The 27,860-nt window shown below is 39.1% G+C and overlaps 1 protein-coding gene across 1 annotated transcript; it reads left to right on the plus strand.

Moving 5' to 3' along the window:
* Positions 1-1,576: 1,576 nt before the first annotated feature.
* Positions 1,577-27,730, plus strand: RAB12 (RAB12, member RAS oncogene family; the record flags this gene model as incomplete). The annotated part of the gene is made up of 6 exons (XM_082327157.1): positions 1,577-1,820; positions 15,302-15,362; positions 23,131-23,269; positions 23,815-23,904; positions 24,868-24,972; positions 25,496-27,730. The coding sequence occupies 6 exons, from the start codon at positions 1,577-1,579 to the stop codon at positions 25,607-25,609; spliced, it is 753 nt and encodes a 250-aa protein (XP_082183283.1). The 3' UTR covers positions 25,610-27,730.
* Between the last annotated feature and the right edge of the window lie 130 nt (positions 27,731-27,860).

Raw genomic sequence — 27,860 nt, forward strand, 5'->3', positions numbered from 1 at the left:
CACGATTTAGGAAGAGCTGAGCCATCTTGAGGATCTATCAGTTACAGATGGGTCAGAGCAAGTGGCTGATTTTGGAGAACATTGTAATTTGAGAGGCAGGACCTAAGGGGGAAAAAAACCCAACTCACTACGAAAAGGTTATCTTGTTATGATGCTCTACTTGCTAGATTATTTCACTCTCAGTGATGGATTGCCCCTTCAAATCCCTAATTATAGCATTACAGATAATCAATAAGAAGAGGGTGGGGTGAGATAACACACAAGAAGCGTTGGGATTGATTTGTTAGGCTTTTTTTTTAAGGTTTAGACATTCTACTTGTTTGAAGAACTGCCAGTATTTCTGGTGATGAAAATTAGTGACAATTAAGATAAATGCTAAACTAGTTCTAGTTCTTTTGTTGTTGTTGTTCTTGACAACATAGCCTTACTGTCAAACTGTCTTTTGTTTCTTCAAGAAAATTAACTCTTGAGAAAATCATTCCTGTACGACACTGGTTTCCTAAGTGTAAAGGCCAATTTGATATTCCCTTGTGGAATTTCCTTAGCTGACAAATGGTAGTGAGAATCTAGAAAATGGGACGAAATTTTCTCATATATCCACTAGCTTTGACTGCCCTCACCTCTGATGTTCGGAGGAACACTGCATCTACCTGTAGATCTCAGCTAAAACCGTGAATCCTTCCTACCCCTGGAAGTCAGGCCTGCATCTTTCCTGAAAGATCTGGATTCTGTGAACTCTAGGCCCTCAGTGCTTGGAGAGGTAGAAATTTCCTCAAAAATTACAGCGAGCACGGCTCATCCTGATCATTTTCCTTCACATGATTTATGACACTAGTTCCTCTATTGCCATTTTTTCCTTTGCTTGGAATTTGAACAACCGAGCTAGCATACGCGGTGGGGAAAATGTCGGTGCCCGGGAGCGAGCACGTCCCCCCGAGGCACAGGCATTAGGTTTGGATTTGACAGTGAAGCCCACCCCCGGCCCATGCCGCACACAGGGGGGCCGCCTGCGGTTGCGGTGGGTTTGACAACCCGAAAGTAAATTTAGGGGAGACCCCACCGTCCCGGCGAGGCCTGACTGCGCAGGCTGCCGGCGGGCAAGGCCGCAGCCCGCCGCGGATCGCCGCAGGGCAAGGGGCTGAGGCAAGGCGGGGGCCAGCCCCGCTGCGGGCGGGCTCCCGGCGGGGGCCCGCCCTGCCCCCCTCGCTGTCGGGGTGCAGCCAGGCGGGGACCCTGGGCCTGCCCAAGCCCGGGGCGGGGCGGGGCGGGCGGCCGTTCCCCGCCCCCGGCACTGCGGCGCGGGGCCGCGGCTCCGGCACTGTAGAGGGCGCTGCGCGGCCGGGCGCGGCGTTGGGCGCGCCGCTCCCGGCGGCGGCGGCGGCGGCGGCGGCGCAGTTCCCGTTCCTGTTGCCGTTCGCGTTCCCCTCGGGCCGGGCCGGGCGCAGGGCCGGGCGGCGACCGTGTCTCGTCCTCGCTGCCCCCTCCTCCCCCTGCCTCGCAGTCGTCGGCGCCGGTGGCGGGGAGGGCGGGAGCGGGGAGGGAGCGCGGCGCCAGCGCGGCGCCGCATGCGTCGCTGATGGAGCCGGGCTCGGGGCTGCCGCAGCGCAGGGTGGGGGGCGGCGGGCTGGACCTCGGGGCGGGCTCGGCGGGGGGGTCGCCGGCGCTCTCCGGGGGGCAGTCCCGCCGCAGGAAGCAGCCGCCGCGCCCGGCCGACTTCAAGCTGCAGGTGATCATCATCGGGTCGCGGGGGGTGGGCAAGACCAGCCTCATGGAGCGCTTCACCGACGACACCTTCTGCGAGGCCTGCAAGTCCACCGTGGGTAAGGGAGCCCGCCGCGCCGCGCCCGACCCGTCCCGGGGGAGGGGGGTGTCCTCGCCCCGCTGCTCGCCGTGCCCCCCCCCCCCCCCCCCTCCCCGGCCGTGGAAACACGGGGCTCGGCGCGGCGGCCGCCTTTCCCCAAGCGCGGGCCCCCTCGCCGCATGCCGGCCCGACGCTTTCCCCTCGGGGGCCTTCCAGGCCTCGTCGCCCCCGGGGTGCGTGGTGGCCCCCTCCCCACCCAGCCTCTCGCCCGGCTGGGATACTCGGCTGCGGGAGCTGCCGGCGACTCCGTCTGAGGGGTTTGTGGCGAGGGAGCCCTTGGTGTCGAACTTCCCGGCTCTCGATGGAAAGAAAGATCGCGGAGGCCCTACTTATCCTTGCGAGTTTTGGGGAGGTGTGGGGTATCCTGTTTCAGTCTTGCTAACAACAAGCAACACAGGTTAAAAAAAAATAAAATAGGGATGGCTGGTAAAACGGGTTATTGTGCACAAGTCTTCGATGTTTCACGTAGGGAAACAGCTATTTCAGGAGTTGAAAAGTTGCACAGTGTGTATTCAGCATAGTCGATGGGACTTCAAATGCTGTTCCAGACCATAGTCTGATTAACTCCAGATTGCTGTTACGCTTTCATCAGGAAACCCTCCATGATGTTAGATCTGAGGAAGTTAATGTTTTGTTTCCTGAGGAGTGTCCCCTGAGCGTGCTGCGGTTGCTCCTCACACGGCTAACTGGAGAGCAACCTCCTAGGTCTGTGGCATGCTGTCCTATTCATGCTTTAGTCATCTGTACGAGTCTTGGAGGTGCCTGCCGTCTTTTAATGCGCAAATGTGTAAAGGGAGGAAAGCAAGCTATTTAGGCTGTATTGTTATTATAGTCCTATCCTTGGAGTTGAACTCTTTGAGTATTGCAGCAAGGTGGTTGTTAAGTCTGTGTCATTGGAAAATACATATGCTTAGCTTAATTGTAGCTTGAAATGTGAGGAAACATAGCATCTGATGGAAAGTGATTGTATTCCCTTTCAGAAACTGAATTATTGCTATCCAAAATTATCTTCCCATGACAAAATAATACACAGTTTCTCTTACTTCAGCTTTAATGTGTATTTTACCAGTTTCATTCTTTCCTAGGTCCCCTAAAAAATCCAAATCTCGTAGTGCAGATTAGTGCTGTTAGTGTCGATACTTTTTTTTTTTTTTTTAAGTTGGTAACTTAACCTCGTAGACGTTAGAAAGACAGTGGTAGCATAACAGAGGCATAATCCTCAAGTGATGTGTTGTAATGAAGAAATGCTGATGGCTTCTATAGATAGATTTAATTAAATACATGGTACAGTTGAGGAAATAGAACTAATAGTGGAACGTATTCTTTATGAATTCTCCCGATCTATGTATCGTTTTGAACTCACGTGCATCTTCTTTGGGTTGACCTACATTAAGGGTTACTAGGGTTAGTTTCCTGATGTGAATCTTGAGAAGTGAGAGGAGGTATTCTAGATCCTGGTCCAGACTTCCAGTCTGGTGCCTTGTAAGCAAAACTGATCTACTAGATAACTGAGACAGTGATTGAAGCGGAGAAGCTTCCTTATTTTAGAAAAGAAACAGGAAATAAATGGTGGTATGCTGCTAGACAGAAGATTACGTAATGTTTGATGTACAAAGCGTGCCAACATAAAGCAGCATAGGGAAGTCAACTTGTGCCAAAATACGTGTAGAAAGACTTGACAGTAGAAAGACTCGACAGTAGTGGCGTTCTTTCAAGGTCCTCTGACTAAACTTGAGAGCTGTTGAGATTCCCCCAGATCCTTTGACTGCTAAATGAAAGAGCTTTTCACAGTGAGCTTGCACCCTGCTTTTTTGCGCTATAGAGTAAGAAAAAGTAACCTCTGCTATTTACCTTTCATGTAGATTGAAAATAACCCACACTCCAAAATGACCTGAGGTCAGACTTTGATACACAGTTGAAATCATAAAGCTCTTTCTTTGTCACTGCTTACTGCAGTGGTTTTCTTGAATTACAAGTGGAGAATGTGTTTTGAAACATGGTTGAAAACCCTGTGTCTGATGCAGTTTCAGAGGAAGTTATGTAAACTGAATATACCTTGAGATTAAATTTGAAAAGACCATGTTACCAAACGAAGGACTAAAGTTTGCTGTATCTACCTTATATTACCGAAGCTGTATTTTAAGTGGAATGCTAGAATACATATTTCCTCCCTTACCTTGATATTAATGGTCTCAACCTTATGTTTATGTTTTTATACTAAATCAGTGGAAGTACAGGCAAAACAGAACAACATTTAACACCTTAGTCTTTTGTATGAAAGTGCAGAGGCTACTCGGGGGTCTTCTCAGATAGTGGAAGAATTGCGAATGTCCAAAGCCTTTGGCTGTCTCCTGGCCCTAAGTGCTCTAGGATAATAATGCCATGTCATTGAAAAGTGTTTCTGCTGAAAAGGGGAGGTGTGGATTCAATTAAAAAAGATACAGTATTTTAATGCTAATGTAGGAAGACTACATTGCCAGATTGGTAAAGTAAATTCTGTAATAAAAACACATCAACATGTCTTCAGTCTCATCTCAAAACACTGAAGTTCTTTGAAAGTGTTCAAAAATAGCTTGGCAGATTTCAGCACATTATTCATAACGGCACACAGTGTGCTGTTGATCTAAAATTCTTTTGATGTATTTATTTTGGGCATTAAATTAGTTGCATAGAATATTGTGTCTACTTAATCTGCTATTTACATAGTACTGAGAATACTCAATATGCTCAAATATTTACTGATTTTTGCATGTGGTTGTCAAATGAGAAATAGATGTTGCTGTTTACAATTTTATGTGCTAGGTCTGAAGGTTTGTTCTCACTATTAGGTTATAAATTATTTTTATTACTTGTTTGGGCAAAGAAATAGTTTTTAGCAATGTTCCTCTGTATCTGCAATAATGTAAAATTTCTCTCTTCATGCCAGTTTTAAATCCAGAGTAGTTAAGGTAACTTCTTTTCTATAATGGAATAATGCTTGTGCAAGGGTAATATTGGCATCATATTAGCTTTCTAAACAAATATAAATATACATAGACTTTTTATTTTAAAATAAAATTTGATCTCGGTTTATGATTTGTTACCTGACTCCCATGTGCCTGCATTATTCACACAGGAGCAGAATCCAAAACTATCACTTGGAGGTTTTTCAGACTCTTGGCAATTAAAAAGAAGTATGCCAAATTCGGCATGAAAAAGGATGATCTTTCCAAAGGTAGTGGGTAAATACTCATTACCACATTTGTGAGAAGATTCAAAGATGGATGGTGAAGGATCCCCCCCCCTAGTAGTTCTTATCCTGAAAGAAATACATTTTAATTCAGATCTCCATAGTGATGATGTTATAATTTATATATTAATTTTTAAAAGTCGTGCTATCTCACCCTCTTTTTCATCAGACTTCCTTTATTTAATAGTCGAAGGGCTATGTTCTCTTCCCAGCACCTGACCAACTACTGCTCAGTCTCACGGTTGTCTGTCCTACCTGCATCCACCAAATCTTAGCTCATTCCCAATCTCTCTGCTGTTTTGTCTTCCATGACAGATCTACAAAATTCCTGTACTCAGCAGTATTTCCTGTCCGTCTAATTTTGCTGCAGACATTACACTGCTCTCTGGGTTTTGATCTCTCAACCTGAGGCTCCTGCTCACCCAAACCTGAGGCCCTGCACTGACTCACCTCTCAGGCAGCTGACTCTCCTGCTCCCTCAAATCAAGTTGAGCTCCTCAGCTTTTCTTTTACGTGCTGGCTTAGTACGTAAAGTTTCTGAGGCCTAGTCTTATCCTTCAGCTATTTTCCACCAGGTCTGAAAGCATCCCAGGAAAGAGACCTTGCCCTTGATAATATCAGAGCAGTTTGGGTGCCTGGGGCATTGCTGGCTCCTTTTAGCAGCTATTCACAGGGAAGGACAGTACTGCTTCTAGTAAACGCTAAAGCTTCCTATGGTCCTGGTTTACAAGCAAAATCATAGGTAGAGCTACTCAGCTAAGTTTGTAATGGGAAGTTCTGTTGTGGATCAGGATGGGAATGTTGTGACCTGTGATCTGTTTCGGACTAATTGTAGCCTGTGGGATCCAGATCAGTGGCATGCAAATGCACTGCAGTACAAGACACCTTTGACTTCACAAAAATGCTCTTTGGCCTTGTTTCACTTTACTTTGATGTTAGCGTGAAATGGTGTGTAAGTTGGGAACTTACTAGATTTATGGAGCTCCGTAGATTTTTCTTCCAAGCAGTCTTTTCCCTACCAATTCTTTTTAAAATACCCATGTCCATGTAAAATGCCTCATGTCCTTCAAATAAACAATAGTGATGGTGAAAACTTTAGGTTTATCTTTTATCAGAGCAATCTTAAGTAAGGCAGCTTCTAGTTTTAATATATATACACATATATGTGATATATAAATATATACATAAATAATTGTGTATATGTATACATATATTTGGGGTTTCTGTCACAATTCAAACCGTTTCTTCATTTTCTTTAACCTTAAAAAACGTGGACTAACAACATAAATATTAAGTTTCATTCCCATAAGCTTGTCATATAACATGTTTATATCCACTTAAAAGTATCAGCCTGTTCATTTTAGAAGTATCAATTGGTTATTTTTCAGAACTGCCCTTTAAGTTGCTCCTCAGTTTTTTAGTTACCTAGTCAGTATTTATTCTCACAAGCACTGTAAACAGGGTATGTGCCTTACTAACCATTTGAAAAATAATTTTTCAGTAAATCATAATAAAAATTATGTTTTAAAAACAAGTTTACTTATTTGATGTAATCTGAGATTAAGAACAATCTACATAAAATTTTCAGAAAAACATCCTTTATCAACTAGAACACTTATCTTTTTGCTACGCTTGTTGTATGTGCCTGTGGGCCCTTTCTGGCAAGTATTATTAATTTTAATTTTCTTTAAAGAATTTTTCTTCCCCTTCCATAAGATGGCACTGAAAACTTAGTTTGGGTGGGGAGAGGGAAGAAAGGGTGGAAATAGATGTCTCTTGCCTTACCACATCATGACAAAGTAGCAGTAAGATGTCCTTGCTTTATACCCAAAATCAGCTCTGTACTCAGACTGAGAAGTTTTTGCTGTTGCACAAAAACAGAAAGTTCTGGTCAGTGATAGGTATTCTGTGAGAATTGACTGTTCTTATCTTTGCATGTCCAAGGTGTTAATACGTATCTGTTCTTACATATGGGCTTTTTGGCTATTGCATAATAGTGCACGTAAACCAAACAAATATCTCTTTAATGGTGTGCTGCAATTACTTCACCAAATAGAGGAGAGCAGGAGGCTGGAAACTCGCACAGAAGACAATTTTGTCTTACGCAAAACCTTAAGATAATTAGGGAACATGTATGAACCTGCCTTGGTTGTCTTCAGTTCTGTAACCATAACTTTAGGAAATGCAACAGAAGCCTGTGTTCCCTGGAAGCTGCCTGTCACCTTCAGGAGCGGTGTTGTCACTTGTAATGGACGCTAGAGCAACTGAAAGCACCTGCCAAGTCATCGTTTGCCTTGCGTGTGTCAAGCAAGCATATATGGCAGCATTCAGTGTAGTCAGCAATTGTTTTCCATGCGTAATCGTTTCAGTCCTCATAAGGTAACAAAACTATATTTTAAAGCAGGAAAATGTAGTAGGTAGATGATATAAATTTTCAGGGCCCAGGAATAGGGTTTTGGGGAGATATGGGGTTTTTAATTACCAAGAGGTTGCAAAGAAGAGTAAATTTGAAATTGGCTTTGTTTTCTTCATTTGTAAACTAGATATTAACTTCAGCTGATAGACATATTCAGGTACTGGGTTATGTCAACACTACAGAGCTGTCAGAGTACCTTGTAGTCCCTAGTCAGTACATATATGAGAATATGCAAGTAAAACAACAGGCAAAATGAAGAGGCCACTTGAATGGTGTCGAATGCGGAGTTTAGTTTGCAAGGAGAGTGGAATGCAGCTGTCAAACTCAGTCTCCGCTGTGAACAGCTGAGCGCGTCAGAAGGAAAAAAAAATCAAAACAGTAGGGCCATATGATTCTCGGTTATGGACTTTTATTTCTTTCTGGGAGTTGTGAGCTTAAATGTTCATTTGGTGAAAATAGTGCATGCACTATGCAGAATAATTGTGGTTTTAGCTAAACCATAAAAAGGAAGAGACAGACTTTTTAAAGCGCCTTTCATCACAAAAATCCTGAAGTCTTTGTGAACTATCTTCACTAGGCTGTCCTTAAACAAGAAAGGGGATTAATATTCCCAGTTGTTAAGATTGCAACTATTTAACAGCATATAGCAACACTTTTACAACTTATTTCTTCTGATACCCCAAGGAGTGGGAAACTTGATACCCAAACTGAAATGCTAAATTCGGTCTCATTTTGAAATAGATTCTGCCTTTTTAAAATCTGGATAGTGCTGTTCATCATGTAAGTTTAATTTTTCTTCACATTCAATTTCCCTTTCAGGTCAGGTAGTTGTAGACCAGTAGCTCACTATGTTTTCCTGTTCTCTAATCAGAAGTTTTGAAAATAAGTCTTGTTCAAGTAGTCACAGAGTCTTATTCCTTCCATGCTCCCCTTCCACCTCATTCTGCTTATCAAAATTTTGGTGCATGCTTTGAACTTAGTACTGTAGATTGTGTCAAAAGCCTACATTTTGTGAAAGGCTTTATAATGTTACTGTCCACAAGAATGTGAAGAAATGATAACTTCCTCCATTCTCATTGAGTTTGGAAGTACCGAGCATCTGAGATATTTAGAAGCTGTATCTTGGACATTCGAAAATCATTGACAGTTTCCTAAAAACTCATTATAATTATACCTTCAAAATTTAGTCACTTGCACATATATTACCAGATGTTTTTTTTTTCCTGTTGTTGGTGTATCTGTTTCATTCTGGTCTGTAGCACAGTTGCCAGTTGAGATATGGGTAGATTTTTATTTTCGGCGAGCAGTCTCAAATGTCTGCATGTTAATCGTTCTAGAATTACATACTGAAGCTTTATGGACAACGTACTTTACCTGCCTCTCAAATAATCCCCAAACTGGCTCATATCTGACTAACACTTAATGCTTCCAAATCTCTTTTTAAAATCTTCAAATTTATAATATGCAGTTTGAAAGAAGTAGTTCTGCTTTAGTGTGTTTTAAAATTAACTGCATGTCCCACAGCTTCAATTAAAGTAAGATACGGGGTTTTTTTGGTTTGGTTTGGTTTTTTCCTTCAGTTTTTGTAATCTTCCCCTCTCCCCTCCATATACCTTTTGTTGTTGCTTGCTTCCCCCTGCCCCGAAACAAGATGGTAGAAATCAGTATCAAAGGTATAGAGCATCTTTTCATTGACTTCAGTAGTTTCTGGATAGCTATAAGTATTATATTATATTTAGCTACAGACCAGGGCTAACAAAGACGGTTCTTACCTCAAGAAGCATGTGACCTCAGTCATCAATTGTAGCAGAAATAAGAAAATTTGTATGTATAATGCTGTCAGATGTCCAAATTAAATAAACTGTTGTAGTCTTTGAATTATATGTCTGTTCTAATGGTTAATTAGTATGCAACCTCTGAATTTTTAAACTGATTGTGTTTCTTTAAATGTGGTCTGATTATTTTTCACTGATTGAATTGCTTTGATGCAAATCACTAATAGGCCTCTGAAAATTTAATCTATTGGAATTGATTTTAGTTGGGGGGGGGGGGGGGGTGCCCTATTTACATCTGTTTTCCTAGCTCCTCCTTTAACTTCATGATCAGGAAATCTTGGCCTCCGAAAGGTCACTCTGTGTGCACTAAGCAAAACAGTTTCCACTTCCTTTTTCTGCCACTTAGGGGGAAAAAAAAATCGAAAACCTATGTGCAAAATACATAGTAAGAAGTTTCTTCACTATTTGCTTTCTTTCTAAACAAATTCTTTCAGCTTTAAAGAGAGCAGCTAGACCCAGTTGTGTGTGTTTCAGTTTGTGCTTTGGTAGATAACTTTTAGTTCCTATTTGGGGTGAGAAATTAATATATTAGAATCTGTTCTGGGCTAAACTTCGTTTTTATTGGATTTCAGACTCAAGTTTGGAACAGTCTCAAGTTTGGTTCAGTGACAAGATACGTCATCCTCACCGACTTGCCCTTATCTAGAACTTCATTAGTGCACTTCTATTTTGAGTGTCTGTTCTCTTTCTTTTAGGGCTGTTTATTTTTGAAAGGAGTGCAAACAGTTTGCTTAGCTGTGTGTTTAATATACTTTTTAAAAACCCCTTCTACTCTGCTAGCCCTTTATTTTCCCTGGAAGAAAGCATAGTTTTAGTTGAGTGCATGTTGTAATTCATGTTCTCATTTGCATGAAGCATATTTTTAATCTGAAGTTCATGTGCTATTAACAAAAACAATGTGCTTTGTATAAAATTTTGAAAATCCTTAACTAATAATCTTACCTTACGCACACCACATAAGTGCTGCTGTACTTAATGCCTTATTTGACATGTATCTAGCCTGTGGGGAGAGGGCAGCAGCTCATTTGCAGTTCTAAGTGGTAGGGCAAGCTGAATCAGTATACTTTGAAATGCTTAATAGATACAAAATCAGAAACCCAAGCCAGAGGCTGAGATCTGTATTTTCGTGCCTTTTTCATTAGTTCTTATATGTGTATGGGATGTGTGTTTGGATTCCTGAAAAAGGCCTTTCCAGAGAAAAATGGGAGTCAAAATCTGACATCCAAAATGCATGCCTTTAATTCATAAAAAGAGGTGGTGGTCTGGATTTACTCATGGCGTGAGTGTAATAATAATTTTAGAAAAACTGAACCCATTGATTGCCTGTGGTCCATGCAAGCCTGGTGTATGGAGAGGAGGCCGACTTTTTAATGGGAGAGGAGGTTGTGATAAGCCTTTTGGTTCCCCTCACGTCACTGTGACCTGGCAAAGGGCACACTTCAGTACGATCATAAGCACGTGCACTCCTTGGCTTCCCTGGCATCTGTACATTTGGTTATTCGTTGACAATAAATTAACCAGCAGGCGTTTAACACGCAAACTAGGTAGCATGCAAACCAGCAATAGTTTGCCGGTGGTGTAGCAGCTAGAGAGCCTTTTAAAATCCTTTCTTTTTATAAGATGTGTTGTTCAGAGTTAATGCAGTTGTCAACAGTAATTATGGATATCTCTGTTTTATTGAACTATATAGAAAACCATGACCTCGGTTCTATTTGCATAATTAAGGACACAAGGTGCTTAAGCAGCTTGTTTGTGTTAACTGTTGTTGACACCCTTTTAGGGGGTACCCACCATAACTGGAGGCAAACAGTGAGGAACGTGTTGGTGTAGCTGTGCTAGTGGAGTGTTACGCCAGGGCTAAGTAAGTCCTGTCCGTCAGTGCATGCGTTCGAGCACACCACTGCTTGTGCAGCTATACAGCTTCGAGACTGGAGCAGCCTCTGGCGGGATTGAACACAGAATAAATGCACATGTTTATTAAACTTGGATGCTAATTGTGTTTTGGGATCTGGCTTAAGGGAGTAGTAGCTGTTCAAGGACTACCAGTATCATTACAAACAGCCTGAAACTTGAAAAAGTTCTGACAATTTGCCTGTACTTAACAGGTCTTAGAATTAGGTTTAACAAGACTGAGAAGCATATATCTTGCTTAGAGCAACTGTAAATTAAGTGTTTGTTGAAGCAAGGATTTTAAACAGTTTATCAAATATTGCTGGCATCAACACTGTAGTATTACAAAGCACTTCTTTAAAAAAAAAACCACCATTTCTAAGAGCAGACTTAATACCTTCTCTATTCTGTGCTGAATAGAGATGCTTAAAAGAACTGTTTGCAGTTATTTTGCTGAAGAATGGGAGTTTTCAGCAGCTGGTCCAAATCTTCTGTTTTACCACTGCAAATATAAAGAACATATAAGACTGGCTTAGCATACGTGAATGGAAAGGTGCGGTTGTCCAGCTCTCAATGTCATGCGTGGCTAGCAAGTATTTGTTATCTGTAATAGTGGAAAGTGTTAGTTTCCTGATTGACTTTCAGAGAATATTAACAGTTTTTCCTCTTGTTTTTAATAGCTGGAGTAATTGAATGGGTAGCAAAACTTTTCATTTAGGTATTTTCATTGATGTTAATCAAGCTAAATAATTTGTTTCATTGAACTTTCTCTTAATTCGAGATGATAGTTGAAATTGAAGTGGAAAACAAATTATTGTGGTGGTGTTTTAATTAAATTACTGATTTGTATGTAAACTCAAAGCACTACCTTTGGCAGGTCTATGGTGAAACATGGTAATGAAACCTGACAAGCTTAGGAATTTGTTTCTTCATGTGCAGAAGGAATGTTGCCACATTTGTTCCTTCAGTATTGGCAGACATGAAGCTTTTGGTATTATGTTGATGCTTGCAGAGCATTACTAATTATAAAAAGCAGTTGAGCAACCTTTGCTTAGTTCTGACAAGCTGACTTAAGTGTGAAGTGATTCAAACAGTTCCGTAGAAGAATCTGCTTTTCCAAAACTGTTACTGGTTTGCATTGTTCGTTGCAAAATTTAACAGTAGGGAAATGTTTCATGGTATGACTTTAAGATGATTAATAGAAAGATCTGCCTTTGAAATAAGAATGCTGTTGACATATTATTTATTTTGAAACCATCTCTTCAAGATGTAGGCTTTTTTCTACTTCATTTCATTCATATGTTGTGCCAGGAAGTCCCGAGTTGAAAATTTACTTTATTAGAACAGTTGGGTTTTCTCTCCATGGTTCATTATTTATTTTTCCTTTTAAAAAATACAACAAAACCTTTTTGTTCCTTGGTTTGTGTAAGATAGCAGTGTATAAACCACTTCTGTAAGAATAAAAATATTTTGTTGATGGAATTGGTGAAACTAACATGAAATTCCTGTGCTGGTTTTTAATACACATTTTTTGATCAGAGATGTTTTAAACTTTTTTTTGTGTGACAATAGGACTTCTTTAAACAGCAGAGCTGTATTCTCTTTGTGCTCAGATCAAGCTCCTCTACAAGTATAATTGTTAGCCGAAGACAAGTATACTCACCCGTATGAGCATCATAGATTTTTTTTTTTCTATTTATGTTTCTGTGGGAGAGAAAAGCAAGTTTGTTTTGTTTTGTTTTTAACCTGAGTTCTCAGATAAATGGCAAATCGTATAGTATGTTGTGTATGAGATCATGGTAGGACTAGGAGTTGGGGTTGAGACGTGTGGGCAATTATATTCAAACTTCCTTGAGGAAGGGAGAGGTTTGAAGAAATTTCAGTTAGTACTGATTATCTCCTTAGCAAGTAAACTTGCTGTCTTGTTGTAGACAAAGCTGTGACCATTAAGACAATAGCATTTTATAGTTTAAATGCATTTATATAGAGAAAAGCCTTTTAACAGTAGAAGAGGATGTGTATTTCTTTAAAAAAAAAATCTGGTTAATAGAAAAGCAGTAATTACAAGAATTCTTATTCCCACATTTTGAATAGTAGAGCATAGCTGGATCATTTTACTTTCTTCTGCTTTTATACTAACACAGATGGTGGTTTTTCAAAAGTGTAGAAAAATATTTCTTAAAGTTGGGATTAATAACTGCTCTGAAATTTTAATCATTCTAATATTTTTCTCAATTTGCATATGAATACTTGAAAATTGCCATTAAAATTGTAGACTGTATAGTACAAATCAGTTTAATGCTTTAGCTCCTGTATTGCCTAAGAACCCTACTGGGGTTTGAATGGGGTACATTTTGGTAAGTGAAATATAAGCATCATATGTCGTGAATAGCTCTCCAAGAACTGGTGAATAAGTGTGCTAGACACTTTTAAGGACATGAAGCAGGAGGACAAATGTTGTGGTGGTAACCAGTACTTGTATCATTATGTAATGTGCAACTGCAAGCTGTTTGTAGGGATTTTTGTTCAGGGGAATGAACATCAGTGATCCTTCCACTTATTTAGTCTAGCTGAACAGTGGCAACCTGCTTTGCAAACTGTGAAAATAGAATTGAGTGTATCCTTTACATTTCAATTAGTAAAGTGTATCTAGTTTTTTAAAACTTCATCCGTTTTATTGTCTCATACCAACAACTTTACAGACTTAACTATCTTTAAAAGCATTTTGAAATAAATGCCAAGTCAATGATGTGTAATTGGTTTTCAGGTTGTAAAATGCGCTCTTTTTTTTCCCCCCTATCTAAATTTTCAGGAGTTTTGAAAAGCTTTGCATAAGGGCCAAGTTCAGTTCTTTCTGTCAAAGTTACAATCCAGTCTTGACTCTAGCAATATCAGCAGGAACACTCAGCTTTTACCAAGGGTAGACGTTAGGAAAATGTGTAGTTTTTGTTAGAGAAAATAAAAATCTTTTTTTTTCCCTCTTCACTTTCATCCCTATCCTTGGTATACAATTGTATGTGAAATAGCGAAAGTGTTTCCAACACACTATGCTTCTACACTTCTGTGTGAGTTTAAGTGTACCAGTCTGAACCATGTTCTCTTGTCTTCTTATTTCCCCCTTTTTGATTTAGCACTGTTAGGAGGGATGGTGTTCAGAAGGAAGAACTGAAGCAAAAATCTTCATACAAATGTATACTAAAATGAACAGGTTCACAATGTACAAATGCTGTGGTATTCTAGGACATTTATACCCTGCAATATTCTTGTAGTTGAGCTGATAACCTTTTGTGTCTAGGTATTGTTTGACCATAGTATGTCTTACGTGTTGATTGCCAGCATTATTTTTTTTTATAGAAGTAAAATCTTTCTGTATAACAAGGTCTTCATGGTTCTATCTTTGATATTTAGCATGCATTCCAAATGTGGCTGGAGTTTTGAGATAATGGATAATTGTACCATACAGGTATAAAAGAAATTTTAAAAGTCAAATACCCTCTCTAAATCTAAGCAGTTTGCTAATAAATATTTGCAGGAATTAAGAATGACAGTGCTGACAAACTTCTTCATAAACGAACCACAATTCCAGCACTTTTTAAAGTGCTTTACAGATGCTAAGCATCCAGCCTGGAAATCAGATGTGTATTGTTCCCACTTCACAGACAGCAAAACTGTTGTGGAGGGATTGGTTTCGCTCCATGACTCCAGGGCATCTGTGCCAGTTGGAAGTAGAGCAGGCTTGTCCTTGACAGTCAAGGTGAATAGGGGAGGAACAAACATACTGTGCCTATTGTTTTACTGTTATGTTGGGTTTACTTGCTGCTGGAAGTGTTGCACAAAGTGGAAGGTTTATGTTGTGACACTGCCAAATTGGGTGGCTCACAGAGTATATAGCGGTTCTCAAATCCCCATGATGTTCCTGAGGTGACCCATAGTGGTGCAAACCCTTTTGCTTGTTCAGACTGTTACAAGTTGATATTAAAATTTAAAAAAAAAATCAAAAAATAATAATTACACCCTCGTTACTTTTGCTTCTTATTCCTCCTTTTCTGTTTACTGTATTTTATTTATAGGTGTTGATTTTAAAATCAAAACAGTAGAGCTAAGAGGAAAGAAAATTAGATTACAAATCTGGTAAGTAAAACAAATGTGCAACCAGCAGTATGTTTTAATTTTTATGTTCTAGCATGAATTAATATGCTTGTCTAATATTATTAACTGTTACAAGCTGGTTTAGCTCTTAGCCTATTCTTTCTCTCTTCCATTCCCACAAGACTTAAGCAAAACCAAATAGCTCTTAGATTTTTGTGAGGGTAAAGGAGGAGAAGGAGAGAGAAAGTTACAAATAGGACATGAATGTAATTACTGAAATGTTAATGCATCACAGAGGTCTCAAGCCCCTTTTCCTAGAAGAATGATATCACCTACACAAGAAATAGGAGTTCTACAAATGACAAAAGATGACTGTGTTAAATAGACACTAGAGAAAGTACACTTTGTTTTTTTTATTTTCTGGACTGTTTAAAACTGACCTTCATTGTAACAGCAATTATAAAACAACTGTGAAGTATTTTCTAAACTGTTTTTCTAAAACTTGGTATAGGCAGTGCTGTTTCTTTGATGCTATATTAAATAACTTTAAATGAAGGGCATTCGAGATGAAGTAAATTATAGTCACTCTACACAGCACTGAGAAATAAAATGATCCCATACAAATAAGACTCTATACCTTAACTGGTACCGATGTCCTACTACAGAAAGCTCAAAGTCTGAGCTAAGCTTTTCCTTTCTGGAGTAGGTTACGTGTTTCCTGATAATGATTCTCCATGTCAATGATTAATACAGTTTTTATTGTTTAGAAATTATTGAGTTTAAGAGGTCCTTTGTTTTGCAGAGTAGTACAATACATAAACAGTTATGAGAGAATAAACCAGCTATGTTCTATACATTAATCATATATACTACTATGTAGAAGCTTAGCTTTGGTTTATTAACAGTGCGTGGTGCATAATTGGCATTGTAGTTAAACTGTTAAAGCTGCTAACAATCCATAGAGGGGAAAAAATGCTCTAAATATACTCATTACACTTTTGGGATATTCCGGTGGTTTCTCCTTCTTAACTACATGGATGCAGTGAATTCAGCTTACTAACTCCTCTTGGCAGGTCACCATCAACTGTCTGTCACACCATGTGTCTGTCTTGCTTCCCTCTGAGTTAACTGCTGCTTCATCTTTGGTATCATCAGTCACCTAACACTTGAATGTTAGTGGCATGTCTTCATCCATCATCTGTCCCTGTTTGGAAACCTATGACTACAAGGCTGGCAGTTGAGCCAGCAATTGTTAGCCAGGGTCTGCTGGAGCTGACAGAGGTAACAAAAAATTCTGATATGGAGATGCTACTGTACGCTTGATATGAATTCTTGCTATGAAATGTGCTAAGCTTATCAAACAATTTCTTCATGTTGAATAAATACTTTATAGGAGAGATGTTTTGTTGGAAAAGAGATGTTTAAACCATTATTTTCCACATATTGAGAATATGCTATAGGATATAGGAAACTTTTAAAACTAAAAATTGATAGGTTGCTAAACTGTGACCATTACTCCTGTGTGAAGCCCTGCTAAAATGGTGGAGAAAACACAATGTAAAGAGATAATATTTTAAAATATGATAAAATTCATGAACACAACATCCTGCTCCAAAGTGTCACTTTCTCTCCAACAGTGGCTGTTAAAGTGCTGTTCTTATACTTAATCCTTAAAACTGCCTTGGCATACTTCTAACTTTCTGGAAAAGCAATTAGATAAGCACTCCTTTTGCTAATTTATCCTGAATTATGTCGTGTATGTGGTTGGGCCTATTAATAAACTCTTATTATCATAAAATCACAGAATCATGGAATCATTTAGGTTAGAAAAGACCCTTAAGATCATCAAGTCCAACCGTACACCTGACACTGCCAAGTCTACCACTAAACCATGCCTCTAAGCGCCACATCTACACGTCTTTTAAATACCTCCAGGGATGGGGACTCAACCACTTCCCTGGGCAGCCTCTTCCAATGCCTGACTACACTTTCCGTGAAGAAGTTTTTCGTAATATCCAACCTAAACCTCCCCTGGCACAGCTTGAGGCCGTTTCCTCTCATCCTGTCGCTTGTTACTAGGGAGAAGAGACCGACCCCCACCTCGCTACAGCCTCCTTTCAGTAGTTGTAGAGAGCAATAAGATCTCCCCTCAGCCTCCTCTTCTCCAGGCCAATCCCTCAGCTCCGTATCATACCTTCAATTGTTAGATTAAAAGAGGAAATCAATTTAGCAAGTCAAATGCTTGGAAGTTTAGAAATACAGACTGAATTTGCATGGCTGATCCTAAGTCAGTCTCCTTTCATACCTACACAGAGACAGAATTAAGGTTGCCTCATGCTTCCTGGTAGTCTTACGTACAATGATTACAGTACCTTTACTACAAAAGCTGTTTTATTCGGTGAACAGATCATTTCTAAAGTTTATGCTTATCTGTTTTCTTAAAATGACTAAGGTTACATTTCAAAGCATCAAAGTTTGATTATTTTTTGTAGTCATTTGATGATTCTACTTCATAAATCAAACAAGAACAGTTTAAATAAAACAGTTTAACTTTGGTGGTTTTATGGTCACTTGGCCTGTCTCTCCACTGACCCACTCTATCAGCAGAGTGTTCTCCAGAGCGCTCTACCACTTGCATTTATAAAAAAACAGCAGTACTATGTTGAATATATCAAGCCATTAGGTGTGCAAGGTGTTCTTTTGAAAGCAGCTTTCGCACCTGCTGCTGTTAGTAGAGTAGTGTAAAAATCAGACTTGTCTCCCATATTCCTTTCACAACGGGATACTGTGTGCTAAGGATCACAGAGGTGTCTGCTCTCGCCTCTAGCTTACCTGTTCCCGTCTGGTCCCTGCTACCTCACAGTACCTCTTCCCCTATTTCCCTGATTTTCAGTCAGGGAACAACCTTCTACTCCTTAGGTTATGAAATGGTAGAGCAGCACTGAGGACGCGGCGTAGCGTCCATCTTCTCTGTGCCACCTGGAACACTAGTAGTGCCCCTTGGGCTGCCAGACGTAGTAGATGCAGTAAATGCTGCTGCGTTGCAGTTCTTGGTTGAAACAAACTCATATGTTCTGTGAGAAGTAATGCATGCATGCAGCTCGGGCTGTGGGCTAAAGTAACCAGAATTACTGGATAGCGTCAGTGTCCAAGTGAATGCAAGCATCTGTGAATCAGTGCTTTTACAAAGCTTGTGAACTAGACCAAATAATAGGAACCCCACTTCACGCTTTGAAGCGTAGGTGTGCCGGGAGTTGCTGGGCAGGACAGGAGGGTGTCTGACTGTGCCCTCTTACCGGAGTCATCTGGGCACTTGGCTGCCACAAGCAGCCGTCACTTCTGGCTTCTCCTCTGAAAGGACCTGGTTACTGGAAGCTGTAGCGTCCTGCCACTGGGCCCAGTTCCCTGCTGGGGAGCCAAAGGGGCTCTCTGGTATCTCTGCAGGTTTAATGGCCAAGGAAGCCAGTGACCTGGCAAGAAAACAGTCTGATTTGCTTCTGAAGGTTGTTTAAATTGGTGCTTTATCACAAAAAGTTCACATTCTGCCAGCTCAGCATTTTCTAATGGACAGTAGTTGTCTTGGAAAATCTCTGGGGTGAGGAGTAGTCTGAGGAAAAGATCTGTCCTGGAATATAACAGAATGTAGTTCCTTCTGTTCAGTACCTCTGAAATAAATTATTTCATATAATAAAAGATTTTAAATATATTTATGGTTTTTATGGGAGGAAAAAGCTCAGCTTGACAAGTAGAATTAACCTCTAAAATGACTGAAAAGCGTTTTAAAAAATATTGCCTCTAAGTTCCATAAAAGCACAGAGCATGTGAAAGTGTTAAATTAGTGTTAAATTTTTATTTATGTTTAAAAATATTTTCCTTTCTATTGCCACTTCACACCACCACTCATAAAAAATTAAACTTCAGAGCCAAAGACAGTTTTGAGTCTGTCTATGTGTTTGTTTCAAGCAACTGTTTTAGATAGACCCAGAGAACATTTATGTAAAACAAAAATTATCCAAACCTATTTTAATTAAGATCAGCTGTATTTGTATTGTATTTTATGCAGTCTGAAATAGTGAGAATATGACAAGTCAGCACTTGGAAATGGGCTTTGTGTGGGTTTTTTATTTGCTTTTGTTTGGTGTAATGTTTGTTTGTATTTTTGGAGCAATGTCTACTACAATTTGGAAATACCAGTGTTTTTCCAATAGAACAATTTATTGGAAAAAAAATCAATAAAACTGCTTTTAGCATTGAAAAAGGAGTAATCTGTTGTATTTTTTTTCAGTTATGTTAAATTATTGATTAAGTTATAGTAATTTATTATTTGGACTTCTGGAGTTTGAACTAGCAGCACTTAGTATCACTTCTGAAATTCATGAAGTTGTGTACTGTTCACCCAGTTAAATAATGCTCATTTCTTCTTCTAGCTTTCTGCTAGTGCTTCAATAACTGTCCTTACTAAAATACTCCAGCTGCAGGAGTGTAAATCATTGATGAAAATAGCATAACAGACTTAATTGCTCCAGTACCGCACATGAAAGGAAGGCATTTTAAGTTGGATATGCTTTTAATATTAGCTCTGCATTAGGGGTTGTCATTTTTTCCCAATATTGGAAGAATTTACTGCATGTTTTAATGAAAAATAAGATAGCACCTGGTAGAAGATGAGATTTTCCATGTGAAAGATCACCTTGATACTCTTCTCAAACTGCAGCTTATGGGGTTACGTTCTAAACTTACTTATTGCAGAAATAGTCTTCCAATTTTCACCTTACTATTTGAAGGTTATTACAATGTTAATGTAATGTTAGAGACTGCAAATTTGGCTTATTTTCTTCCACTTTTCAAAGGAAACAAGGGTTAGAATATCATGCTTGCAACCAGAAACCTGTTGAGTGGTTTCATTTAAACTTGCTGCAGCAGTAGAAGCATTGGTTGTGTGAAATGTGGGGAAGTCAATGACTGAAAGCAAAGAAAGTCAGCTATAATCTGCTGTAATTAGCGTGACTGGCAGGTGACAGTCAGTGGCCATCTGGCCACTTAACATATGTAGTGGGCAGCCAGGCTGTCCATGGGTGTGTTAAACTGGCCACAGCATGTGGTGTGTCTCGAACAGCCAGCAAGCCAGACTACAAGTTGTGTGGTACTTGGGTGAATGACCTACACAAAGGGGAGTGCAGGACCTGAGGGTACAGCAGCCGAGAGGAGCAGCAGCCTGGGAATATTATAAACTTTTCAAGAGCCTGAGGGTGTTGTGGGGTGAGGAGAGGCTAATAGTACCACTAGACTTGAGATACAGCACTCAGCAGGCATGGGGAAATGTGGAGTTGGAGATAGCTGGAGTGGCAGAGTGTAATGTTGTGTAGTTGGCTCCATTGCCTACCCCTAGGCTGATCCAGTGTGTTGATGACTGTCTTCAGGGAGGGTAGTTGAACAGTAGCGGTTTTATTTCCCCTCTGTTTTTCTAATGTATGAACTGGGTGATCTCGTAGCCTCTCTGTGATGGAGTTGCTTAAGGTCTTTAGCATTGACCTGAAGGCACAGCCAGGTGACTCTGAAATAGCCCCTTTATTTCTGTGTTCTGGAACGGGCACAGAGAAGGGGGAGAAGACCGGCCAGCAAAAAAAAAAGGCAACTTTTTCCATTATTCTGGCCAAAGCTAGAATTGATGCATTCTTCCCCATCAGGTATGCCCTTCCACTTGCCATCTGGTTATGTCTGCTCAGAGTGATGGAACTAAAGGGGTCCCATCCTTAATACACTTGATCAGTAGGCTGGATTAGCAACAGATGGCAGGAGCTACTCTACAAGGTCATAATTCTGAGATGTCTGTTCATAAGCACTAAAGCAATGTTATCCATATGTGGAAAATCAACGGTTCATACTAGAATTGTTAAAGTTTTCACGGAGTGAATGTCCGAAGGACCTTTCAAAAAATAGATCTGACCATAGCAAAGAAGTAATGGAAGAGAAAGTAGACTTACTTGCTCTAAGTCATACTTATATATGTAATTTCAGCTGCCAGAACTTGTATTGCTTTAATAAAAATGCCTCATTAGTGATAAGAAAGCAACCAATTAACCATCTAAAACTGGTCTGGAATACTAGTAGAGCTTGACCTGATTGAAACAGGCTACCTGTTTTCACCTTCTGTAGGGTCCCAAAGGTTTGTTTGAATGTAAATCTGAAGTTCTGAGTAGAGAATGGGATTTGAATAAAAATAAAATAAAAATGGATGCAATAGGAATTTGTTCTCTTCTGCCCCATATTGCAATGCCATTGGCTTGCAGTGAAGTATTAGTCAATGTTTTTTCACAGACTATGAAGTAGAGGTTTTCAAATCTTTTTCTAGTGGACACTACTTTATTTTGTGAAATCACTAGCAAAGACTTGTTGCTATCAAGTGCACTTGTGGCAATTTCAGGAGAAAGTTGAGTACTTCGCTTTTAAACCAGCTTAGTTGAAATTCTTAAAGATTTTGCGACGAGCAAGATAGGTTTGTGGTAGTTTATTCTACTGCTTTTTGTGCATAGACTTTAAAAGAATTAATTCTTCAGGACAATTGATGTGGCATTTTGTGAACATGACTTTTTTTTTTTTTTTTTTTTTTTTTTGGTAACAAGTGTTTCAGGTCTCCATTGTTAATCTCATTCCCAAATTCATCCTCCTCCTCCTTTTGTCTAAAATGTGACTGTTGAAGAGCGTTCCTTTTGAACTTCTGAGTCCCAACACACATGCACACATTTTCCCCCATCCACTCTTAATTCTGGTCCATCTTTTGACTTGCTCTAACAGTGAAATTTCAAAATTATCCATTGACTCGGGGAGCTGAACTCAAGCAGCAAATGCCTGAACATTTTGGAGCACTGTATAACTTACTTTCCAGTTGTGATACCAGTCACATTTTAAGACTTAGGGTATGCACCAGCTATTTTTTTAGTACAACTGCCAAAAATCTTCCATAAGCAGGCTTGATGATAGGATTAAAAGCAGTTCACAGGTTTTCATGGTTCAGTAAAAAAACCCTTCTGTCTCATCTACTTTGGAGTATAAGCCATAGCTAGTATGGGCGACATGGTGTCATTGCTGGAAAATAGTCTCCAGTGTAAATGCACCCTGTCTGAAATACCTACAATGCTGAAGGTGAGAATGGAAATGTTATTTGAACACCTCAGATTAGTAGATGTAAGCGTGAAAGCCAGGTATCTACTTTCAAAAGCCATACCACATAGTGGTTGCTCACTCTTTTCATTCACCTCTGCCAGTAGCTTCTGCATTAGTTTTAGAACCGTGGCTGAATTGCTGTGGTTGACCCAAAAAGGCTCTGAAACCTTGAACCATAATGATCGGTGCATTGCTCATTTTATAGTTGGGTGTCCAGCTATGTTTGATAAGCATATATCTGTTTATTTTTTTGTTTTTTCAGGGCTATTAAAAAAAAACAACAACAACAAAAAAACCCAAAAAACCAACCAAACAAAAAAACCCAACCAAACCCCAGCAACACAAAACCAGCTGCTTCTGCTGGTATGTTTTCATTGGACAACTTCATTCTCAGACACATGTAGAACTGTTTGGTGGCCTTTCTTGGTGAAGTTAGTATGGGATAAGTAGTGCTGATATGAAAACTTTTTATGTTTGAAAGTACTGCTCCATTTTTTTTTGCCTGAAATGCACACATATAGAAGGAAACGTTTGCTATAGAGTGTCTAATGAGCGTGGGGGTGTTTTTATTAAAATGTGAACAAAGTTATTCTGTGCTTTGCAAATTGGTGAAATATCTGTGCCAATGTTTGCTGCTGCTTCTTAGGGACACAGCAGGTCAGGAGAGATTCAACAGCATTACCTCAGCTTATTACAGAAGTGCCAAGGGAATTATTTTGGTGTATGATATCACCAAGAAGGAAACATTTGATGATTTACCAAAATGGATGAAAATGATTGATAAGGTAGGCCTTAAGTATTTTCTTTTTATGTGTTTTTTTAAGAAGCAATTTTTTTTTCCTCAAAGGTACTCAGTAAGACTTTTAATAGCATTGATATAGGATTATTAAACTAATGCCAACTAGTTTTCACTGGATTCTTTTAGCCAGGATTTAACATCAATGTGTTTTTGTTGCAAAATGGTTGTCCATTCCTGCTTCCTTGAACTAGAATTGTCCTAGTTAGAAGTGTCAGTGGAAATCTGTAACATTACTCAATTACCTGTGCACTGGGGGGAGAAAAAAGTTTTATTTCCTGTCTGTGAAATAAGGTCGTTATGTTCATTCTTAGAAAAACTAGAACAGCTAGTTATCCAGTCATGTTTTAAAAATGGAATTTAAAAATTGAAGTTGAAAATTTTTGAAATAACGTTTGGGAAGAACGTTTACATATAAACTGTGTAGGTGTGGTTCCTTATTTAGTAGAGGAATTGCCCTTTTTTTAATATTGTGTTTGCATTACAAAATTTTATGTTTCTAGGTTTAGTTAATATAAAATGTTTTAATTGCAGTATGCTTCAGAAGATGCAGAGCTTCTATTAGTTGGAAATAAACTGGACTGTGAAGTTGATCGAGAGATTACTCGACAGCAGGGAGAAAAGGTAAGGTCTAACCAAATTCTTAGTTACTGTTAGAAGCAAAACTGCAGTGGCATTACTGGTGACGGTCCATGGCTACTCTTGTTCAGACTGTTAGACCTAAGGAGCATATTGAGAGTGGTGGTATTCTGTCAAAATCTATATGGTATTTACTTTTATAGAATGTGCAGTTATATGCATTCCTGCTGGAGCAGTCTGTCTTTGATCTAAAGAAAGAGTAAACTACAAGTTAGCTTACATTACACAGTAGTGCAGAGGATACTCCTTTTTGGGCTCTGAAAGAGGATATAGTGAAGACTTGAATCACAAACGGAGATATCTCTACTGAGGACATCTTTGTGAACCTTCTTCCAGACATTTGCTTTTCGGTAGTATTTTAGGACAGGCAACAGGCCTGCTTGATTACTTAGCTCACCTTTGTTTTCATGTTTCTTTTGTTCTCTTCCAACTCCAAAAGTGGTAGGGAACCTGGCGAGAATACGTTTTAGGATAACACTCATACCACCATCTTGATCAGGACACTATCAGTACGGACATACACAAACATTTTCCTTCAGCTACCCATCATGCATTGGGAAGTAAAGCATTTTCTGTTAGAGAGTTAAGGCTAATTCTTACATCTGTACCTCCCTTTTCTGCATTTTAATAATAAGGTTGAGATTAACTCTTCTGAAAAGTTCTTACTTTTTGGCAATCTGCAGCTGGGCACATCAACTGAAGACATGAATTTCTCAGATTTAAGTCTGGAAAAATGCAGTGCACTTTTCCAGTAAACCAATTTTAAGTGAAAATTAGCTACATGTGCCAGTATTTGCTGTACCTTGGAGATTCAGGATTATTAATTGAATTAGACTTCAGTCACAGATTTGGGGAAGGTTGTGGGGTTTTTTTAAAGGTTTTATGAGGGTTGTATATTTGCTGTTTGTGCATATCTTCATCTAGTTATTTTATTTTCTCTTCCATCAGTTTGCACAGCAAATAACTGGGATGCGGTTCTGTGAAGCAAGTGCCAAGGATAATTTTAATGTGGATGAAATATTTCTAAAACTTGTTGATGACATTCTGAAAAAGGTAAAATATTCAGGTGGTAGTTCCTCTGACCACATAAATGGTCAGTGTTTAAATAATGACTGCAGGTACTTTTTGGGAGGACATAGAGGGCGAGTGCACACAGTCAGGTGAAATTTTTGGTTAATACATAGCGGGCATGATGTAGTTCACAGACTCTGCTGAACATTTCAGTTAATAAATACTGCTGTTGAATTTGGTAAACATGTGCTCCTATTTGCTATACTTCCTCTTTCCTGTAACTTCACTATATATCAGCAACTGACTGTACATGTGCCCGCTTTCATTTGCAGGCAGTTCTGTTGTATTTTGTTGTACTTGTTTTAGGAAGTGGTTTTATTTTGACAATGTCTTGTAACTTTTTTTCTGAAAGAAATTATTAACACAACTTTCTCGAATGTAGTTCACTAAAAGAACCAAAAGATCCTTAAATTGAGGCTTTGGCTGAGAGTGAACTCTTGAAACGAGCTCTTTTTCCTGAGTTCTATGCAGATGACTGTTTACAGGTGATTTTTCTTTTTTTAAGATGCCACTGGATGTTATAAGAAATGAATTGTCCAACAGTATCCTGTCCCTGCAACCAGAGCCAGAAATCCCACCAGAACTGCCTCCTCCAAGGCCACATGTCCGTTGCTGTTGACTTGTTACTCCATACAGAGTGAAAAACAGGAGTGGGAGGGTAAAGAAAGTATCTGTACTACTCTGCACTACAATCATTTGGCAGTTTCTTGTTGCACTTTGTTATTCGAGTCAGAGCTACACACTAACTTGTAAATATGCAAATATGCAATCCTGTGTAGGATTCAGCTATAACATTTAATTATTACCCCTCTCCCTCACAATGATGTTTCATTCATTGCCCCAGTGTTATAAATACTGTACAGTCGGTGGGGGTTTACCACACTTCCAGTCGAGGAGGAGGAAAAATTAAATCTATACCTATTCTTGACATAAATGTTGTAATAGTTCTTGTTATTATAAACAGGCAGGCAGAAGCTCTTCTGGTATGAAGATAAGTATATGGTGCTTTGCTAACTATTTTAAAGACAAATTTTTTAAAAACAGAGGACTTTATGTACAAAGCTTCCATAATCAGCATTATGTTTCCTTTTAATGTAGTGAAAACATTTTTGGCTGTAGCATCCTCTGCTGACTGGATTTATTGAAAAGCTAAGTTTAATTTTTGGCAGTCTTTTATTTATTTTGTTTAATGCTGCACCCTTTCTTTGTGTACCAAGACATCACATCTGGTGCAGATCTAAGATTGCACTCTGAAATAGCATATATAATTTTCTGCGTAAGCATAAACTTGGTTGCAAGAATCATTAAGTTTCAATAAAAGAATGGAGATATATTCAAGCTCTAAAAGAAGGTATAAAAAGCAATGCTGCTGTCCTAGACAAATTCTTTAAAAAAAAAAAATATTAAAATGATACATTTTCCTGTGTTAAGGAATATCTATGTGTATTTGTCTGGACATCTGTACGGTTGGGGGGAAGGGAACCTAAGGTAAAACTATTTTCTTTCCTAATGGTGGAAATTATTCCCATCAAGCAAATACTGTGTTAGGTTTTTGTCTGATAATGAATTTGTGAATTATATCTTTGGTATATCTTTTATTAAAATGCACTGTTTAGTTTAGCTGTGGTAGATCAGTAGTGACATATTTGAATAACTTGGTGTGTCCTGAATGTTGTGGTATTGAAAAACATTGTGGTCTTTCTAAACTAATGAAGTGCAAATAAAATTTTGTATTTATGAATGACAATGGAACTGCACCTGTTATTAGAATGGCAAGTATCAAATGATGGGTAAAAGGTAGAATCTGGAATATGGAACAACACTTGTTTTAATTTTGTTATGATTTAATTTTCAGTTTGACAGTTCCTTTAGGTGTAGTTAGAAAAGCAGCAGACATTAGTTGTTCACCTTGATCACTGCTCTGTTGGGAGAGCAGCTGATGACCTAGCCCAGCTGATATCTTCAAATAGCATGTGACTGCTTGTCATGCTATCTTAGCAGGTGGTCGCCAAACTATTAATTACACTGGCAACACAAGTATGCACCAGTCTTTTTCACACTACAGCTTCTCTACTTCTCATTCTCTGGTGCTGGAACCCATTTTGTTACTTTTGCCACTCTCCTAGCCAGAACACTGGCAATGACCAGTAAGGTATACCACTGACTTAAGCAGCTTCTCTCTGTTTTCTGGAAGGAAAAAAGACACAACAAACTGATAATGTTTAAAAAAAAAACAAAACCAAACCAAAAAAAAAAACACAAATGCCCTTATTTTGCAGAGTAAGCTCTGACATTCTAAATGCAATACCATGCAGATCTTTAGCACACCTGGATTTGAACTGACAAATTAAGGAAGCATGGTTGATATTTGTGCTTATGTCTTCTGCCACCTTGTGCCTAAATGGTTTGCTTTTTTACATAGTAAACTTACAGTTTACTATCATATTGGTAAGATAAAATCAATTTCTAAAGAATTTGTAGGATTTCTGATGGTACTGTGGGCAATAGCAAGGAAGGGAAAATTACGGAAAATGAGTTTTAACTTGGCAACCATTTTATTTTAGCTGATTTGTTTTTATTTGTACTTAGAAATTTGTGATTTTTTTTCCTGCAGTTTTTGACTTTAATAAAAATTAAGAAATTTGACTTAGATACACTTTCTTGTAATTCTGTGCTGTTTGTATATAGGTAGATTGGAATACCAGTCTCTTGTACCAAAAATTAAAAATTATTGCATTTAAGAAAGACATATTTATGTAAGAATGCTTGAATGTACTTGACTGTTCATTGGAAATCATAAAAAGTTCAGGAAACCTGTTTGCTTTGCATCCATTATACTATGAGACTGAAGAGGGTTTTGTCACCTAATT

The sequence above is a fragment of the Platalea leucorodia genome (genome assembly GCF_965183815.1).
Source record: "Platalea leucorodia genome assembly, chromosome: 1".
In the NCBI taxonomy this organism is placed as follows: Eukaryota; Metazoa; Chordata; class Aves; order Pelecaniformes; family Threskiornithidae; genus Platalea; species Platalea leucorodia.